This window comes from Harpegnathos saltator, unplaced genomic scaffold (genome assembly GCF_003227715.2).
Source record: "Harpegnathos saltator strain DR-91 unplaced genomic scaffold, Hsal_v8.6 scaffold56, whole genome shotgun sequence".
Classification (NCBI taxonomy): Eukaryota; Metazoa; Arthropoda; class Insecta; order Hymenoptera; family Formicidae; genus Harpegnathos; species Harpegnathos saltator.
In genome coordinates this window covers 454,799-475,996 of record NW_020230382.1, presented here as the reverse complement: position 1 = coordinate 475,996, position 21,198 = coordinate 454,799, and the positions used below count along the sequence as shown (strand labels likewise).

The following is a 21,198-nucleotide window of genomic DNA, read 5'->3' as shown; positions in this document are numbered from 1 at the left end:
TGTGTGTGTGTGTGTGTGTTACGCAGCGTCGCCCCGCTGCATCGTCGCGAGCCGACACGTGTCGCCGTTAACCGAAAGCCCGAATATATTATATATTAAATTCTGCTCGCGGCCGAGTCAGCGGTGGTGATGGCACTTCTCCGTATTTGGGCGAAATTGCGAAAGTTTCGGAGTTATTCGTCTAATTACAAGTTCTGTCCGAAATTACACGCGATTACATCGGCCCGGTGAAAGCGACAACTTTTGCGTGAACGCGGTGAACGAAAATTGATGTTTCGCAAGCTGAGACTGCGGGTCTCTCTCTCTCTCTCTCTCTCTCTCTCTCTCTCTCTCTCTCTCTCTCTCTCTCTCTCTCTCTCTCTCTCTCTCTCTCTCTCTCTCTCTCTCTCTCTCTCTCTCCCTCGCTCGCTGTGCAACATTAATAATGCAATTGCAAGGAGGCTAATCTCGAGCTTATCAAAGAATCCGTCAATCAAGCTGCAGACGGGGGAACTTTTTATAACGCGAGAGATTGGCTCATTAGTTTCCCGACGAAGTCTCCGCGCACACGTCGTCTGTAACGCAAATATAAAATTAACACACAACTGAGAGGACCGTTAAAAACAAACGGGGAGAAAAAGGGAAGAAAAAAAGTACTTCCCCGGCGATAAATGTTTGGCGAGTACAAACGTGTCAGTTTTCCGTGACGTGCGACACATGCGAAATACATACGGAATTGATGTCAACAATGAGCACGAAATAATATTCACGGCAGTATAAATAATAATATGAATCGTCAACGATATAAATCGACTGCTTCGCGTCCGTCGATTGTGACATCCTGCTCCGCCTCGCGCACTCGCGGATGACGACGAGCGCAAAAAAGTCGCTCTCGTAATGCGGGACAAAAGTCAAGCGGGAAGCGTAAAAAGCCGCCGAGCCGCGAGCCTCGCTCGCGCCGACGCCGAGTTCGTTGCGCCTCGCCGCTTTCGTATTTGATGTTTCGCGCAATTGTATTTAATTAATTGCCGCGGTCAGTTAACACCCCGCCTCGCGTCTCCCGCCTCCCGCCTACCCGCCTCGCGGTATAAATATCACTTGATCCGCGCGCGGATGAACTCTAATTTTAAGCTCGTACGGAGTGGAGGAGAGAAAGCGCGGCGACTGCGGGAGATAAGATCGAGGTTTTAGATACGGAAGTACACGGTGCATCGATGAACAGGAAAACGAAGTGTAGCGTGCCGTAAAAACCGAGACGGAGGGAGCGCTATGCGCGTGTACGTGTACGTGCAAACGAGATCGCACAGGAAACGGGTCTGGAACTAGTGAAATTTTACGGCTCGAAAGGATAATAAGAGCGGACGCATCTCCAGCGCGGCGGCGTTACTCCAGCTTCTTCGCCGTGACAACCGGGGCCGGCAGGACTCTGCGCGAATATTATTTCCACGAGACTTGGAAGAGACTATTAGTAGTCCATTATTACGCGCGGATACACGGGGGAGCGCATCCTCGCTCCTGCGACGATTCTCCCCCGGAGGATCCTGAAACTTGCTGTTCCCGATAATAAGAACGCGGCTGTTACGAAACATATTTTTCTTTCGCTCAGCGCTCGCGATATAAATCTACATAATCCCCGATGCAGCGCACACGCGATATTACATTTAATAGAAGCGAGGATAAGCTTACCGGGGGCGAATACAAAATTTCATATTCCGCCGACACGCCTCGTAACGCGCTTTCCATGGAGCACGTTACGCTCTCGCGAAATTTTTCTCTTATCCAGCAATGAATCAAGCCGCTACGTTTTATCCGTCCGTTATATATCAGCGGGTCCCGGTGATTATATCGCTTGGATGCAAATAAGCGAACGATGATTATGAACATTTTATTACTCCTGAATTACACGAGCACGTCAATGTGCGCGCGCGCGCATACACACACACACACACACACACACACGGACGTGTATCGCGTTGGGCAACGCAATTACTTTTTAAAATAATATTTGCGTTCCACAGTCGCGCGAATTTTTCGTACTTTAAATATGATTCCACGAATCTCCGCCGGGACGTTTCTACGCACGTCGTACGCTTTTCATTTGCTTTTCCCCAGCGAGATACGATGGTTTAAAAATAAGCGAACGCTCACTCGATCCGAATCCGACATTGGATCTTCAATTTTCTGATAACCGCGGATGTGTACGTACGAGAGAGGGGGGAGGGAGGTACACACTGCCACTTCCTTAATAAAAATTTTATCGCGGTCATAATAGCGTAGTCCCTCGGAATGCTTAAGTATTCAATAAAACTGGATCCTCCGATACATAAATTCTTAGCTCGTCGCCCGAGTACACACGCTCGTTCGCTCGCATCTTCGGATTCCTCGACTTTATTCGATATTCAAATGCCAAGCGCTCACGGATCTTGCGTTATCAGACTTTCTCGATATTCGTGCGTCGTTGAATATTTAGGACCCCCGGAACGCGCCGCGCGATTCTCTTCTAATAACGAAATTGAATTCCCGCGAGCTCGCGACTTGAAATACGCCATCGAAACTCGAACTTCCCGCAACGAGCAACTTGGCCGCAGCGTTTTTCGTCTTCTCTACTTTTCTCTTTTTTCTCCTTCTTCCTTTCGCCCCCCCCCCTCCTCCCCTCTCTCTCACGAAACGCTCGGCTATTCGAAGCCGCGAGCTGCGTCACCGGCGGTAAATAAAGGGCGGTTGCATTAAATAATCGATACGACGACCTAACGATATCGACACGTTGCCGTTAATTCAATCCTGCCCGCCGCGCGGGACGCTATACACTTTCCCTATGCGGCAATCGAATATAATGGACCACGATCGATGGCTCTCGTAACGGAGAAAGCGCGCCCCGTTTCAAAGACGATCCCGATATCTCGCCTGCGAGATCGCGCTCCTTTGTTGGAGCAATTCCTTTCGGGAGAGTAACGCGCCCGTCCGTCCGCCTGCCGAAGTAACGGGTCTCTTCCTCTCTCTCTCTCTCTCTCTCTCTCTCTCTCTCTCTCTCTCTCTCTCTCTCTCTCTCGTGCGCGCGTGCAACCGAGCGCCGTGGAAAAAGAAACGTGAAAAATTGCCCACGGTTCGTCGTGGCGCGTGCACGCCGCTCCAAATCTGGGACAACTATATTTGTACCGGTCCGATGTGCGATTCCGATGCATCCAAGAAGCCGAGATAAGCCCGCGAAATTCATTGTAACCGAGCTGCATCGCACGCCGGGATCTCTCTCTCTCTCTCTCTCTCTCTCTCTTTCTATCGCTCTCGATGATGTTATCAGGCGGATTCACGTGTCGTCGCCGATCGGATAAACGTGAAGTGGGCGAATTAAGTGAAAGATTAAAATCAAATTAAACGTGTAAATACATATAAGGTGGAAAAAAAAAGATAGAAAGAGGAGGAAAGGGGCGGGAAGAGACGAGGGGAACGTGAGTGGACGGAGGAGAGGAGCTAAAGTTAAATATAAATCCAATTAAAAGTTTGCCTTTATACTCACGAATGAGCTACGTACTACTTACACGCTCGCTCCTCCGCTCTTCCACGGCGGTGAATTCGTAACGAAAGTAGCAGTTAGTTAGTAACTTTGCAATTTCGCTGTATCGACTGTGTGGTGCGGAAGAAAGTTAATAATAAATGTATTGTGTACATGCGAAATGGTAAAAGCGAGCCGCGCAATTAAATGCGAGTTCTTCGCATGTCGGTGATTTTTACAATTTCGAAACTCGGCTAGAGCTCGAGTTGAGAGAGAGAGAGAGAGAGAGAGAGAGCGCGAAAAGAAGAAAAAAAATTCTTGGCGATATATGTGTGTGTGTGTGTGTTTGTTTTGTTGCATGATACACGTGAAATTGTGTGGAAATGTTGCAGGATCTCTGTCATTACCAAGGCAGCGTTCGAGGTGTTCCCGAATCATGGGTGGCGTTATCCACTTGCAGAGGACTGCGCGGTGTCATTTTCGACGGCGAGAACCTCCATCACATCCATCCGGAAAACGAGAGCCTGGATTCCGACCATTACCTTTACAAGCACAGCGATCTCATTGCCAATCATACCTGCGGTAAGCGTCCCGCGATCCCACGATCATTACCACTCAATTGCCGCGTTCACACGTACGCAGCACACTTACGTGTGTGTGTGTGTGTGTGTGTGTGTGTGTATGTGTGTGTGTGTGTGTGTGTGTGTGAAAAGGACACGTGTGTACCCTTGTAATGTAAAAATTACTGCGAGGCTGGAATCATAAAATTTCCGTCCGGGTGGACGGAAATCAACATATGTAGCCGTCGTTGCAACGGTAATATTAATATTATTATTAATATACGTGCGAATATTAATAATAATAATAACATTAATATTGATGTTGTCATTAATATTAGCGCGTTGCCAAGTAACATTAATATTACATTCGTATTAACAGCGTTAACATCAATATTAATATCTCCGTACGTTAATTAAGCACGTTTTATTGACACTGCGCGCCGCCCGAGAGAGAGAGAGAGAGAGAGAGAGAGAGAGAGAGAAAGAGAGACAGAGAGGAGCTGCATAGCCCCGAGGAGGAGCCGGGATGATCGTTTCACCGGGAAGATACGCGACACACGCGTCACGGTGTTCACTTCAGCGAAACGAGTTGGTTTACACAAGCCGGATCCGCAACGGAGTCTCGTGACTAATAAGTTGACTCCGGACTTAACATTCATAACGCAACGCGTTCGTCCCGAGATCGTATCCGTCGTTGTTGCGGGGAATTTCTGTCGGTGGAACTTAGCCAGCGAGGCAATTTCCGCCGGGTTTCTTTGGGATATGCACGAGAGAGAGAACGAGAGAGAGAGAGAGAGAGAGAGAGAGAGAGAGAGAGAGAGAGAGAGAGAGAGAGAGAGAGCGCCTCCTCTCCCTTTTGCCGCTCTTCTCTTTCTCCCCGACTCTGGCAGAAACGCGCAACTTTCAGCAACGACGACGACGCGAAGGCGACCTCGGGCGCGCGCCCTCGTTCTTCTGCTCGCGGTAGCAGTGCCCTCGGCTGCGCTCCTCTCCTCTTTGAGGCACGCGCGCTCCGTTGCCGGACTCAAAGATCCACCTCGGAAAGACTGGTCTCTCCATAACGGTCTTAACGAATGTGAGAGCAAGACCCGGGGACGAGTCGCGGTGGCTCGCGAGAGGAGAGACTCTTTGTACCCCGTCGTTCCCGTAGCGGGCATCCACCTCATGTCGGCGATCGTCATCCCTGTTTGACGTTTTTCCTCGGTTGCAGGTTACGAAGGAACGCCGCATCATCATGTCTCCGCTCGCGATCATCACAAGATTCAAGAGCTCTCCAGGGTACGTATGGAGAACGGCGGAAAGATATTTCGCGAGAGGTCCGCTCTACACCCTCCGTCCCTCCTCCCTCCCTCCCTCCCTCCCTCCCTCCCGGTAAATTATACGACTTCAAAGAACGTAGTCACGGGTAGTCTCGTCTTGTGCATCTGCTCCGCCGGTGACTCGCCTGTGTACCGCGCTTTTTCCTCCCCGTCGTTTCTCACGTCTTTCCGTTTCTTTCATCCTCTTTGTTGTTGGTGAAATCGCGAGCAGACTTTCCTCTCCTGTACGGAACGAAACGACGAAAAGCGCGAATCAAAAGTCACGTACGCGTCGGTGATCGGGTCTACGGAGCTGCTTTGTGTTCGGCACGTAGACTTACAGAGGCGGTATTCTTACACTGGCGAATCTTACGTTTAGAATCGTCTCGAGTTCACCTTCTTCTGGTGCTGGACGCGAATCCGCCACGGGCTATTTGAAGATCAACTCGGCGATCTGAAACGTAAGCTTCGCGGTGTGAACACCGCCCTTAAACGAGTTCTTCTATCTTCTAATTATCGGCGGGTTCATTAGTATTAGAGACGAAGCAGCCGGCTCTTCAGACGGATCTATTTTCGTTTCATTCAATTCGGCGGTCTCCCGAGAAAAGATTGTCGGGCTTGTTGGGTGAGATGAGAAACCGACGTATTCTTGATGTGGCTTCGTTCTCCCTGTTATTCGCAGCATAAACGGATGGCTGAAGTTATTCGCGGGCCTTACAACGCCGACAAGAAGTCGCGTTACGTGGAGCTGGCGCTCGTGATCGACAAGAAAGAATACATCGCGCTGGATAAGAACCTCAACAAGGTGTATCAGCACTGCAAGGACATCGCCAACATTATCAACGCAGTGAGTATTATCGTTGCGACTTAATTGGTTACGTGATTCCCGTCGGCCGCAGACCGCAACGCGAGCGAGCGATTTCGAAACGAATGCGCAGCGACGCTGCATCCAACAACTGCATTATCCGATTGTTCGCGTCGAACATTCGCGGTTTCCTTTGGTCAAATCCGCTGAAGCTCAACTCTACTTATACCGGGAATTTTGCCTCATCCGCGCGCTGCTAATAAGCGCATAATTACATTCGACGTGTGAGTCTTCATTCGTTCGAAGAGGGATTCATTTGGTCGAAAAATTCCAATTCCCAGCGAGGTGGCTTTGATCTCATTATTATTATATAACCAGGTCCATGATCCACTTATCTCGTCTATGTCATTTACATTCCGAAAATTTTCTTCCTCTGGGGCGCGTCTTACCTCGCGATAAAATATCAGTTACAACAATAATAATAATAATAATAAAATATCAGTTATAATAATAAAATAACACTGTACTTTCTTCATATCAATACTCGTTTTTTAGATAGAAATGACAAGTTCTGCCGTTAAAATGACACATTGAGGCAATTTTTGTCAAGTGTTTACTCTCGAGCACTCACTTTGCCCAATTGTTCTCACACGGACAAGCGAGATCGCGAGGAATCTCAGTTCGATGCGCTCGCAACGCGTGGGAAAACGCGCGACGCATGTTTTCGCTCTTTTACGAGCTAGACAGGGGAATTAATTAGCGCGGGCTCGACCTCACCGCGAGATCTCCATGCGAAACAGCCCTGCGGACGTATCTCTGTGTGTGTGTTCGCAGCTGTACATGCCGTTGAACATATTCATCGCCCTGGTCGGCGTGCAGGTGTGGACCGAGTCGGACGAGATAGCGCTATCGCCGAACGGCGACACCACTCTGTCCAATTTCCTGCTCTACCGTAGGGAGAAGCTGCTCCTGGCTATGCCCAACGACAACGCGCAGCTGCTGACGTGAGTGTGCCAGCGAGAGCTTAGATATGGCCGAATGAGCGAGCAAAAGCTAGCTAGCTAGCTAGCTGGCTCGCTCGCTCGCTCGCTCGCTCGCTCGCCCGCCCGCGGTGCGCGAGCCGATCAAAGCGACTTCGTCAGCTCAATGAACATTTTTCAAACGAACAGCCGGATCACCTTCGACGGCGGTGTGGTCGGCAAGGCGCTCAAGGGTCCGATATGTACGTACCAGTTCTCCGGCGGTGTCTCCATGGATCACTCGAATGTCGTCGGTCTGGTCGCCGCCACAGTCGCTCATGAGATGGGCCATAATTTCGGGATGGAACACGACGGGCCGGATTGCAAGTGCCCCGAAGAGAAGTACGTCGTACGCAGCTTATTTCGCGACACTCGACGATCCATCGGGGTGGTCGAAATCTTCCGCGAGGCTCTTGGAAAGCGTCTGAAAAATCAATTCTCCCTGCGAAACGTTGTTACGCGACGCGCGTCGAATCGCTTGTTTCGCGCGTGCCGATAACGTTCGTGCATCTTGCAGATGCATAATGTCGTCGTCGAGCGGCTCGTCCGGGCCCACGCATTGGTCATCGTGCTCATTGGATCACCTGGCCCTCGCCTTCGAGCACGGGATGGACTATTGCCTGAGGAGCAAGCCGCAGAAGCTCTTCGACAGCCCGATCTGCGGCAACGGCTTCGTCGAGCCGGGCGAGCAGTGCGACTGCGGGCTGAAGGAGAATTGCGACAACCCTTGCTGCAACGCCATCACCTGCATGCTGCACAGCAACGCGAGCTGCGCCACCGGCAAATGCTGCGACCTGAAGACCTGCAAGCCGAAGAACGCCGGCACAGAATGCAGGAGCGCAGACAACGAGTGCGATCTGCCAGAATACTGCACCGGCCAGAGCGAGTATTGTCCAGGCGACGTTTTCAAGATCGACGGGGAGATGTGCCAAGAGGGCGAGGCCTATTGTTACCATGGTTCGTGCAGGACGCGCAACGACCAGTGCCAACTTCTGTGGGGCCCCAGCGGCGTGTCCTCTCCTACGCAGTGTTACAGTAGGCTGAACAAGCTGGGCACGGTTAAGGGTAACTGCGGTTACAACAAGGTCAATCTAACCTTCAGCAAGTGTAACGAAGAGTAAGTTGATTGCACGAACTAAGAGAGAGGAGGAATATTGAGTCAGTCAAAAAATTCGATTTCTCGAGTAAAATTTGACCTCTGATCTCGACGGAGACGAATCGCTCGGCAAAAAACGGGCAGCCACCTCGTCTCGTTTTTCTTTTACTTTCTACACCCTTCGTCGTGGTTCTGGCAAGATTCTTATACCTCGGCCGTAGAACAGATGGCCGATTTATCCTCGCAGAAAGCATTGCAAAGCAAACCGAATTTTCTGATTGACCCAACACCAACAAAGCGAGAAGCTGGACTCTCTTTCACCGAGCGCTTTCCGACGCGTTTGTAGAAACCTCCTGTGCGGTACGCTGCACTGCATACACTGGAACGAGCGACTGGAATTCGGCATGGAATCGGTCGCGAATCTATCTCATACGTTCATCAACATCAACAGAAAGATGACGCCGTGCCGCTCGGTCATCGTTGATCTCGGCTTGAACGAAATGGACCCTGGACTCACGCCGAACGGCGCCAAATGCGCGCCCGGGAAGGTAAAGCTCCATCGCTTACTTAAGATAACGCGACCGAGTTCCGTCGCTTTCCCACCACGTCAACGTGGTGGGAAACCCACGATAAGTCGTAACGACTTATTCATATTTGTGAAACACGATACGCCGCTGTCGCGCGACTATTGGATAATCGCGCTTTCTTCATGTTGCCTAGATGTGTGTGAATCAGAAGTGCATATCGATAGAGGATTTGAGAGCGTCCGTGCCTGGCGGTAAACATTGCCCCAACAGTTGCAACGGCAATGGAGTGTGCAACAGTCTCGGTCACTGCCACTGCAACCGTGGCTTCCGGGCGCCTGACTGCCTTCAGCCCGGATTCGGAGGATCCGAAGATAGCGGCCCAACGGAAGATCTTAACGGTGAGTATCTCGTGCAACACTCGAGTCTCTGATAACGTCTCTGTGGAAGCTGCTCTTCTCTCAGATAAAAATATCTCACCGCTGTCTCGTTGATATGCATAGAGACTCGCAACGCGTGCCATTCGGCGTCCTGAGCCTGAATTTCAAATCATGCGACAAACGCTGCTTCGACTCCGAACACGTTGTTACATTTACAACTAGACCTGAGCCCTGTGATTTGTTGATTTAATGAATTTAATAAATGCGACTGACTAATTAATATGTGACGTTAATACAATGACATGACGTGTGCATTTCGTGTGTTTTCAGCGAGAAACGACTTCGCCACCGTGCTTTACGTTATTTTCCTCGGAGTGGTACCCATTGTAGCGTTGGTGCTGCTCGGATTTTGGTACATGAGGAATTCCAAGCAACACTGGAAGAAGGGTGTGATATCTACGTACGTATTCAGTTTCGACTGTTTTAAAAAGAAACGCCATCCGCATGCTAGTAAGCCACTCGGTGTTCCTTCGTTAAAGACACGCTACATCTCGGATAGCAAATTCCTGCGAGTGATATCCTCCTATTTCGCGCCGAGGCAGAAGGACAGCTCTCGCGTGACGAACAAAGTGTTCATGATTAGTAACAGTGTTACGCTTAAAGAGCCGTTGCAGATAACAAAGACTGATTTAATATCCACCACTAATACGGACGCTATCAAGCATAGCAACAATATCGAGTACAGAAAGTCATTGTTATTCGACAAAGCGAGTCCGGACATTAGCGCGAAACCGCAAACGCAGGACGACGTCGCGACTCTCTCAATGCCCGACGTTGAAGTCCACTCGAGGAAGGCCGCTCCGTTCAAGTCGGAATTAAGTTCTTTAATATCGGAGCGTATCCAACAGTTACAGAAAAAGTCGCCTAAGAATGTCAAGGGACTTATGCTCAACACGGAGCTCAAGTTCGAGCACTTGAACGAGAGCCCGTGCACTACGTCCAACGACGGCTCAAAGTCGTCAGAGGTATTACTCAATAATACGAAAACACCCGCTCCGTTTTACAATAAAAAGCCACCACCTCCACCGGCACCCGATCGAAGTTTAAAGCCAAAGATCTGAACGATCTCTTGTTCCGTTGTGTAAATCAGGAATCTCGTCATGCGCGGACGCGCCACGTAAACATTTTACACATTGTTAGGGAGATTTGTTAATCTTGCGCAATGTAATGCTACGTGGAAATCGAATCTCTGTGTTCCGAAGAATCTCTCTGCAGTGATAAACAATTTTGTGAGTACCGAACGATATCTCGATGAAGGCATATTTTTCAGAACGTAGTTGCAGAAATCGAAGCAAATGCATCGTAGATCTTATCAATATGGGTGTTACGATAACGATTTCATTACGAGAGATGTATCTCTTAATTAAGTATAAATAGCACCAAGTATAGCACGTTTTTAAGGGCGATTTTATTCGACATAGTGCAAACATCGTAGCGCTTTTTTCCCACCAGCTATGATTTTTGCATTATAATGTACGGGGATTTACAAATGGTGGCGGTATATAGAAATGATACTTGGATATTACTGATGCCAAAATGCGATAAAGTAATTCCTACTGTGATTCCAACTGATAATAGTCGTAATAATATGCTCCGATGTATCGTTAGCCAAAATTATGATATTTTTACACAAATTAGGTGTCAAAAATGAGATTATAATAATTAAGAATGCAAATGAAGTTCTACTTTTTTCTTCTCTACATAAATATAACGTGTATCGTCTGTCGTGTTGTTGAATCTGTTAAGAACGGATTCTCTCTTATGTAATAAGTGTCACGAGAGATGGTTCTGTATGTATTAATTTCTTAGTCATTTTACGTTTATAATTTTTATTAACCTAACGCTTGGTTTCTAAACGGTTTGGACACTTCTCAATGCAGCTGGGAGTGTATTGTAAATGATCGAGACCATCCTGATACGTCCCTAACTTCATTGGAAAGAGCGCGCGCAAACCGTTGTTCAATCGAGTTTATTTTTTTTTTCGAATTTATTTTTTTTTTTTTCGAATTTACGATCGAATGTTAGTGCATAATTGGTCTTGGTGCAATATGATTGGTTTTTACGCGATCAATTTCGAATGTTGAAGAGTACACAAGTTTCAGTGAACAGTATTTTGTTCTCAGCTCGATGAGGGCTCTTGCTGAGAAATTCACTACTAAGGTTACTAATTACATGTATTACGTATCACGTAAGCAAAACGGAAGTTACAAGAAGATAAGCGCAACTTACATTGGCACGGTGTTAATATTTATCGCAACGTATCAATGCTCGTCACAAGAATTTGTCACACAACTCGGGTACACTTATACCTGTACGCTTTGTTTCTCTTTTCTTTCTCTTCTCACGATATTTTCGAATTATTAATTTGTCGGTAGTAATCATTAACTCGTTAAGACACACGCACGTTAAAGTTAACGTTAAACGCGAAACTAATGAAACCTTTCCGAGCAAAACTGTTCACTTTGAGGGCCAATGAAATTATCATATACGTGAAATTCATAAAGTCAATATTTTTCAAGCGAAAACACACATATTGCGCTATGTGAAGGCGGAGATTGTTGGCAGGAGATTGTTAGTAACGTAATAGAGCATGCGCAGAAGATTGTACTTACGTGGGCATGAAGCATGATTGAAGATTCTTTTCTTACTGGCTTTTGCATTTTACGGAAAACCGACAATTCAGCCGTTAAGTGAGAAACGTTTAAAAAGGGTCAGTTTTAACTGTTACTTAATATTATATTAATAATCAGTCTAAGAAACACTTAATTCTTATTAACGAGGTATCCCTCTCTTATTCTTTGCTCATTTCTGTATAAAAAGTATGAGGATGAGGAGCAGAGGATATAAAGACCAGAAAATCGAATGTTACTCATACTCGGACGAAACGAAATGTACGATTTTATTATTGAATAAATACGCAGTATCGACACGAAGTGTCTTTGAGTCTTCTTTTACAATCAACGATTTCCTTCTTCTCCATTGCTTGCTACTAACACTTTAATCTACAACTAACATCTCCCCCTGCGCGATTGTGTCTTGCCTTTGCATGCGTTTGGACTATTTCGGTGGACGGCTAGTTTGTCGAAAAGTGTCGGCGCACCGTTTCTTTCCCGGCCGTTGTCGATTAAACACGCAGAGGTGCATGTACCATTCACAGTATGTACCACGTTACTGCGAGACTACAATGTGTAGTCGACGAGCTTAAGATTCGCACAATCACCGTAGTACATTGTCTCAATAATTCGACAGATGTATCTCTCTCTCTCTCTCTCTCTCTCTCTCTCTCTCTCTCTCTCTCTCTCTCTCTCTCTCTCTCTCTCCCCCCCTCTCCCCCCCTCTCTCTCTCCCTCTCTCTCTCTCTCTCTCTCTCTCTCACACTTACTTTACTGTTCACATCCGCGATATCCGCGCGGAAGGAAGAATCACGCACATGTATCTCATTGTTTTAAATTAATGTCGAGCGAAGCGGAAAGTCAGCGCGAATACATTTATTAATCCGCTACGAAGCAACGTGTGTAATACTTAATGGTCGCTACGTTGCGTCATATAATCGCGCTTACCACCTCAGCTCCTCCGCTTATAATTCTGCTTCAACTTTCAGGACCGATCGCGGCCACAATGGGTTGCTAATCAAAACGATCGATCGTTCCAGTCCCATGTCCCGTAACATCGAGACGATCGACTCTAGTCTGAGTCAAGACCCGGCGTGCGCGAGCTTGCTGCCGAAGGCAGAGGCCGACGAGCGCTACAACAACAATCTATTCGGCCAGTTTAAGGGCTTCACGATCACGCCGATCCAGTCGAATCAGTCGAAGCTCGCGGAACCGACGAAGCCGGCCCCGGCACCGCCTACGATCCCCATCGTCGCGATAAAAACCAACGTGAAACCCCTGCAGAAGTGCGGCGCGCCGCCGCCGTCGCGCAGCAACAATCTGCTGATCGCGAACTTCAGCGACAACTCGGCCGCGCCGACCTTGCCGCCGCTGAACCCCGGCTCCACGGCGCGACCATTGATCAGCAGCCCGGTACTGGCAGCCACCACCTGCACGTCCGTCGAGCTGGTGGCTCCTAAAGTACCCACCCGACCCGCTCCGGAAGTGCCAACGCGCCCAGCTCCGGCACCGCCGGTCGTCGCTTCCACCGCTTCAGCTTTCGTTCCCACGAAGCCGCAGAGACCCAACAGTACGCCGCTGACGAACGTGATCGTGCCCACGATTGACCCCGGCGAGAAGAAGCCGGAGAGAGGCGGCACGCTCAACAGGATCGCGTCCATACTGCGCCCCAGCTCCGGGATCATGAGGAGCAATTCTCAGACGGACAAGAGCAGCACGAACTCATTGCCGAGAAGCCAGCATCACAAAGCCAACAAAGTGCTCGACAAGGAGATCCTGCGGAACCTGGAGATCTCGCATCCCATACCGCAGACGGAGATCGAGATCGCGGCGCCGGTGATCCCGGTGATATCGGCGGCTGATATCGAGAAGCGAAACGTGGTGCTGCGCGCGCAATCCATGAGGGACAGCAAGATCACCCCGCGCCCGGCTATCCACACGTTCGGCTCGATGCGCCAAGCGACACCCGCCAAGAGACCCACCAGCATCCCGACGAGCACGAGACCCACCTCGCCACCTCCGGGCCCGCCGACGGCCGTCGTGCACGCGGACAAGAACGCGGTCGAGAGCGCGATCAAGATCCCGGGGCTGCCCGGTTACCAGAACCCGCCGGTGAAGACCGGCGGCGCGGCCCAGCTGAAGCCGCTGGAGAACACCTACGACGACTGCATGAACCTGATCGCAGAGTCGTCCTTGACGAGGATCACGGAGGAGTCGCCTACGAACGACAATATCTACGCGGTGATAGAGGAGCCCGTGCCGGAGAAGAACAGGAAGAACGCGGAGCTGTCGGAGGCGTCGGCCGACAACGAATACAAACTGCCAAAGCGCGTGGACGCGACGCCCGGCACGAACAATCTCGAGTCGATGGGTCTGCTGTCGGAGATCGTATCTGAGATATCGAATCGCAACTTCGACTCCATATACTCTACCTCGACGTTAGCCAGGAAGAAGAAGGAGAAGAAAGAACAGGAGGAAGAGGAGGAGGAGGAAGAGGAGGAGGAGGAGGAGGAGGAGGAGGAAGAGGAAGGAGAAGAGGCGTCGAAGAACTCGGACAATATGGGCTCCAACAGCTCCTTGGGCGGCTACATGAATTCCAGCCACTACAAGACCCCCGGTGGAAGCGTTTACTCCAACTCGACGTCCGGTAAGTTCAACTCGTCGAGCTCCACTACCAGTTCCGGCTATCTCCACCCGTCCGCGATCAATGTGCCGCAAGTGCACAGGAAACAAGTGCCGAGCAAAGACACCTCGGATGCGAACGACAACCCGAAGCCGGCCGATAAGAGCAAGCTGAACACACTCAGCTCCAACAATCCCAATATAAACGACGAGCTGTCCAAGGAGCTCGGCATGAAGCCACCTGAGAACCCCATAGGGTACAAGCCGTTCGCATCGGCGAAGAGCCGGCCGACTCACTTGATACATATCAAAAAGGACGACCAAGCTGAAAGTAAAGTTCCGATCAAGCCGTCGTTGAGCAGGACTAAGACTCCTCCGAACATCGCCAAGAGCCCGACCGTCAAGGAGACGTCCGAGTCGAGCCTGAAGCTCGCCAGACAAAGTTCAGATAATACGTTAAAGTCGAGCAAGCAGCATCCCGACAACAACAGCGGCGCTGGCGGCGGTCTGTCGTCCTCAAGATCCTCCAAGTCGAGTACGACGACAGACGCGAGTCCGATCGCGCGGCAGACGCAGCTGAACCAAGTCAGCAAGTCCAACAGCGACCTGGATAAGGACGACTCGCATACGACCGTCAATAGCGTATCTGTCAAAAATGTGCCTTGTAGTCCTAAGAATAGTCTGAGCAAGTTCAATAGCCCGGACCTGGTCTCAAGCTGCTCCAACTCCAACCAGTGCGGCACCAAGTCGCCGGACGTTGTGGGTGGCAATCCCAAGTTCAGTCTCTCGTTGAAGACCATTCAAAAGGCGCCCACGCTGCCGAAGGGCGCCAAAACGCCGACGACGCCGTTGAAACCTTCGACCATCACGTGCAAAGCGACCGGTCTGTCGGAGAGGAAGAAGTCGCCGACTGGTAACGCGAGCATCGCCAAGTCGTCGCCGACGTCCGCCAAGGAGGCGATGACGGTCGCCAACAAACTGACATCGCACCTGGCGTCGAAGGTGGCTGCCAAAACGGAGACCAAGAACGCAGATGGCAACGGCGCGAAGATGAATCCGGTGCAGCGGGCGGCGAGCGGTAAATCCAACGTGGCGTCGTTGCAGCAGAAGTTCGAAGCTAACAAGAACATCGCTGGTATCGCGAGGACTATACCGAGCGCGAATAAAAAACCGGTAGCGATGACGGCGGCACGAGCGACGGAAGTAAGCGGCGGCGGCGGCGCGAGAAAGTGAATATCAATCTCCCGCGGCAGAGAGGAAAAACGAAGGGAAAATCTCTATACTTGAAACATTCTAGTCCGTCATTTCATTCTCGTTTAGGAGAATACGAAACTGTATAAACGGGTAAACGCGTTCGTACTGCCGATTGTCAGCGGCCGATTGTCGCGCGGGTATAAACGTGGTTACGCGCGAGGGCGATGTCTTTCTGACTTGTTACTCTAAGGCAGTCGGTCCGTAGGCCCGTTTCCTCAGGAATCTACGATTACAACAGCGTATTCATGGTAACGTCACGATCTACACACATGGGCAACTAGAAAAAGATTAACCGCGACCGAACCGCTGGGGCAATTGAAAAAAATCAAAAGCTTAGCACATTAAAATTATATTACGTATATGGATCGCTAGTATAAAAACTGTGGTAAAGATTTACCCTTATTTACCCCCGCGCCGATAATCTTGACCTTGACATACGACCATAGACGTATAATAAATAGACCGCGCGTTCAGCGGAGGGGGCCTTCTATATTCGATAGAGACAACATGCTTTCGTTGAGCAATCTATCGCTTTCTAACGATGCGTGATGGGAGTAAAGCAGTCTTCCGTGACAGGGGAAGCAGAAGTAGGAGAATATAGAGAAAGGGGAATTGTGAGAGGCAAAGAGAAGAAAATACGTCTGACATAAGTACACGCATATGGAAAAATGATGAATATGGACATATGACGATGGGTATAATTACATACCGGTGGAAAATAATCTGTTTGTCACTTTTATATGCATTACTGCGGCATACACAACAATATAGACTCGTTGTGTTACGATTATACTTTTTGTGTTATGATTATTATACTATTATGAGTAAATACGTTTTATAATCTTTAATGTTAATCGTCTTGTTTACATACGCTTTGTTTCACGAAAAGAAGGAGAACCGGAGACATAACACTCCGCTCTAAACAGGCGGAGGGGCCAAATACCCCACCACGCATCGTTAGAAAGAAGCAGAGTGCTCTACGAAAGCATGCTACCTCTCTCTCTAATATTGAACATGTGCAGACAAAGGAAACGTTGCGAATGCGCGGTCTATATATTATATGTCTATGCATACGACATACTCGTATTTTATCAAGGACACCTTCCTGAGTATCAATCAAAAGGTTTTAGCCGTCGCTCATTGCTTATTAAAAAATAATTAACAAAAGAAATTTCATAAATAGAATGTAATTTTCCAACACATATTTAAGGAATGAGCACATGTTATACATGTCCTATACATGAATATATTCATCGTACTACTGACCTTCAAAACTTCATCTGTTCTTTTCAGTCGCAAAAAATTTTTTTGATAATTATGCAGAAATAGGGACCACCTCTCGATGTCAATAATTTTCACATATGTTATCAAGTTTCTGTAATGAGTAATGGTCTGAAAGTTTTAACTCGCGCTCATTGTTTATAACAAAGTTATGAACAAATGAAGTTTCATAAATTTTTCCATACAGTTAATCCAAACACAGTGTATATATAGAAATGTAGGAAACAGTACATATAAGCGGGAGAGGGGCTTCGCCTCCCCGAATAAATCCTAACCTAACTTAACTTATTGCATCTTTATATGAAAAGATTTCCCTAAAAACCTACAACACCTAATTGCATGCAGATATAATAAATTAAATTGGGTTAGGTGATAGATGTTAAGAGAACTTGTTCAATAATGTCCAAAAATATATAAAGATGCAATAAGTTAGGTTGATAATAACAATAAGAGGGCGAAGCCTCTCTCCCGCTTATATGTACTGTTTAACATTGTTTACTGTATATTGTGTCTATGTACACAGTGTCGGAAAATTACATTCTATTTATGAAATTTCTTTTGTTAATCATTTTTTAATAAACAATGAGCGACGGCTAAAACCTTTTGATTGATCTCAGGAAGATGTCCTTGATAAAATATGTGATGGTCATCGGCGGGAGGTGAGTAAGGGTAAATCTTTACCAAAACTGTTTCCGATGTCACGTTCTTTTTTTAATTCTAGCGACCAAACTATTATTGCGCTTTTGATGAAAAACGATAGGACGGTACAAGAGGCTTGTGGAAATATAAAAAAATTACGATATCGTTCGTCTGGTTTTCAAGAAATTGATACGTAAATTATTTTAGCGCACGTACGATAGCTTGTCAATTTTCTTCTTCGTGTTGTTGTACAACCATTATCCTTTCGACAGTATTGTTACGGACTAACTACCTTAAGGATCCTAAAAAACAAAAAAGGAAACAGGACGCGGAAGCTGAAAGATAGTACAAGGATTGACTTTTTTCCCCTCTAAAATCCATAGAAGGCAAATTTTACGAACGAAATATTATATATTTCTTGTCAGGATACTAGAATACATAGGCGCATTGATAATAATGGCCGTCGCGACACACATAGGAGACACGGCATTGAGAAGAATTGTGTAAATAGTATACCCACTTAAAAATTCTCGTATTTTTTGTAGAGACACATCCATTGCCGACGTTCGAGCGTAAGCGTGTAAGCCAATAATAATTACCGTAATATTTATCGTAAGCATTTTATAAGCGATATTGTGAAGTAAGTGACATTATTTTCGAGACCTTCGCTTAAAAACCGAAAGGACATGTACGAAATTATTGACCTCTGTGATATGTATGTGTATAAAGAGATATTGTGCACAGAAAAAGAAAGAAATAATAATACTATATACGCCACATTGTTACGACTAGCGGGCTATAGATGCGACCAAATTATTTTATACCGTGATTACATGAGCAAATTGTGCATGGGGAAAACTCGCGTGTCGTTAAGTTGGAAGGAAGCCATCGGACGAATGAGCCGTGCCGTCGTGAAGTCGTCGCGTTCGCGTGTCCGATGGACGTCAAGTCCTACATTAACGCCCGGGGTGTGTCCCTTTTTCTCCAGAGATCGACGATGTAAAATTCACAATCACAAACGCAAGTCGTGTACCTTCGAGATTCCGTGGGAGTCAAAATTCGAAAATGCCATTAGTTAGGAGAGTCTAGATATTAGCACGTGTAAAAAGAGAAGAAGAGAGGAAAACGCTAGTGACGTAACGCCGCAAAATTCGACAGAGCTAAAGGTGATATTCTTTCAAGAGAATTTTAAAGTAAGAATCCCCGTTGCAAAAACCAAGTGTCAACGTGTATTTTGCCTCAGTCGCATGCAGCACATCACACGCATCGTCTTTACTTTTTTTCTCGTCGTCCTCCTGTGCGCGTAACTCGATGAAAGAAAAGAAAGAGAAAAAAAAAAGAAGAAAACGAAGTCGCTTGCTTCTTCGTCTATAAAGCCGCGCTAGAGATGCAAAGACTAAGAAAAAGAAAAAAAAAACAAAAATATTTATTTGACTGATCCGTGTAAATATGTTGTTCATAAGGATAAGCATAGGGCTAAGTGACGTTTTGTACAATGTACCTTCGCGCTGGATAAGTTAAGTTGTAAGTTATTTCTCCTCTTGAGACTCGCACGATCCTTGAGAAGGGGAGTGTGCGGACCCACATCATCCTCGTCGATTGACTCGACGACAAGGATTCTCGACGTGACTCGTCGCCATCCGCACATATTTGGCTCTCAAAGAGCGTCCGCGCGAACGGCCGGACGAAACATTCTCCGAGGATCGCACGAGGGTCGTAACGCATTGTGTTCGTGTGCGAGCGCGAGAAATGGTTCCGATACTTGTCGAGTATCGAGGATCTATTGTTTTCACGTCGGCGGACTCGCGTGAGGAAAGCTTCAGTTGAACTGCTATTAGTCGGCTATGTGTTCGTGCATTTATTTTTTACGAAGAAAGGCAGCCGTTCCTCCCAACCCTCGGCAGCGCGTGTCTCGCGTACACACGAATCCTGCGGCGAGTTGCGCGGATTCGTTGGTGTTCATCAGCTCACTTCGTCAGCTGACAGTTCCTACGCGCGAGCGTTCAGACAGAGGTCGTCCTATTACTATGTGAAATTCAATTGAGGTTCAATCAAGCTTTTTGACTGTTCATTCGCGCGTCTCTCTATGTGGGGGTGTGTGTGTGTGTGTGTGTGTGTGTGTGTGTGTGTGTATACTTGTATATGCATACGCGCGCGCGTGTATATATGCGTGTCGTGCGTTGCCTTTGCTGCTTATTTTTCCGTACGTGATGTAACGTCGTATGTGTTTGCTTCATCACGAGGACAATCAGACATTCGTTTAGCGTACGCTATTTGAGGAAGAGAAAGGAGGAAGAAGGAAGGGGAGGAGGAGAAAGAGGAAACTTGCTTTAGCGGCGCCTGTTCGCGTTTATTAATGAATAAGTAATGTACTCGTAAGAACGCGACTCTTTGAAAGAGAGGAGGAAGAAAAAGGAGAAAAAGGAGGAAAGGATAAAAAAAGAAAAAAATGTTATTAAACACCATTAAAATGCAACGAGAGAACGGCCGTCTCTTCGTCAATTGCTTTACCGTAAATATAACGAGGAATATTCGAGAGAGAGAGAGAAGGGGAGGGGGAGCGAGAGAGAAAATTGGCACGTGGAAATTTGGCATACAACGATCGCACACGGGCGGTATATGTATGTACAGCCTATGTAACGATGTATCGGTACGGATTGGGTTACAACGCTTTGTCTTACACCGTCTAGTAGATATAAAAAAAGGGAAACCACGCGGCGCTCTCAGCATTGTCGCGCGCGCGTATGCATTATATTGTACATTCGGTACCAAAGATAAGTAGCATCTTACCTTATGACACACACTGCTGAGATAAGTACTACAATAATTGCGTAGCCGTCGGTTTACGATAATATGTACATTACCTAAAACCATAATGATGTTACAATAAAGTCTTTATTCCAATTATAAACACTATCCCGCCGTTATGCGTTGATCTGTTCTTCTCAGCTGAACTAACGGCACCGCTTGGTTCCTGTATTTATTTTGCTATTTATTTCGCTCAACGAGCAAACAGTGCAATCTAATTCGGCTGAAAAGAATGGTATATCGTGTGTCTATATTGTTGAAACGATCTTAAAATGGAGGAGATCTTAAATCGCGCACATTTGGGAGTGAGATTTTCTCGATGATTTATCAAAACTCTTAGCCTGATCAGCCTGATTTTGTACAAAGCAAATTCTGTGTACTGTTTGTGAAAGCAGCGTCATGCACGAGAGAGAGAGAGAGAGAAAGCCAACAAACATAATGACGGATTAATGACGTCATTAGAAAAAATATGTAAAATATATGGAAAAAACACTTAGTCGAGGTGTGTCACAAGTATGCGATGAGAAACAGTTCCTGGAGATCCACAATTTCTGGGAAGAAGAATCAGAAGTGTGCGTGACGTATTCTTACGTTTATCGATCCCAGACAAACTCAATATATCATCTATTAATGACGTTAATCAGATTTGCTGGGGATCGATGAATGCATATATTTTTAACTTATCTTCCCCCTCCCTGAAGTTGTAACATCTTGAAATCCTTTTTTATCGCATATTTGTAACACACTCCGAGTAATTATTTGTTTCGATTT

General features: G+C 47.4%; 1 protein-coding gene across 1 annotated transcript in view; it reads left to right on the top strand.

Annotated features, from left to right (window-relative positions):
- Meltrin (disintegrin and metalloproteinase domain-containing protein meltrin) overlaps positions 1–20,535 on the top strand; it is a 110,967-nt gene extending 90,432 nt beyond the window's left edge. Inside the window, exons 4-13 of the mRNA XM_025303662.1 lie at positions 3,862–4,051; positions 5,240–5,307; positions 6,010–6,174; positions 6,967–7,136; positions 7,302–7,493; positions 7,669–8,268; positions 8,594–8,795; positions 8,968–9,172; positions 9,482–9,611; positions 12,813–20,535. Coding sequence (XP_025159447.1) covers positions 3,862–4,051; positions 5,240–5,307; positions 6,010–6,174; positions 6,967–7,136; positions 7,302–7,493; positions 7,669–8,268; positions 8,594–8,795; positions 8,968–9,172; positions 9,482–9,611; positions 12,813–15,678 — 4,788 coding nt within the window. The 3' untranslated portion in view covers positions 15,679–20,535. The remainder of the gene's footprint in view (positions 1–3,861; positions 4,052–5,239; positions 5,308–6,009; positions 6,175–6,966; positions 7,137–7,301; positions 7,494–7,668; positions 8,269–8,593; positions 8,796–8,967; positions 9,173–9,481; positions 9,612–12,812) is intronic.
- The last annotated feature ends 663 nt before the right edge of the window (positions 20,536–21,198 follow it).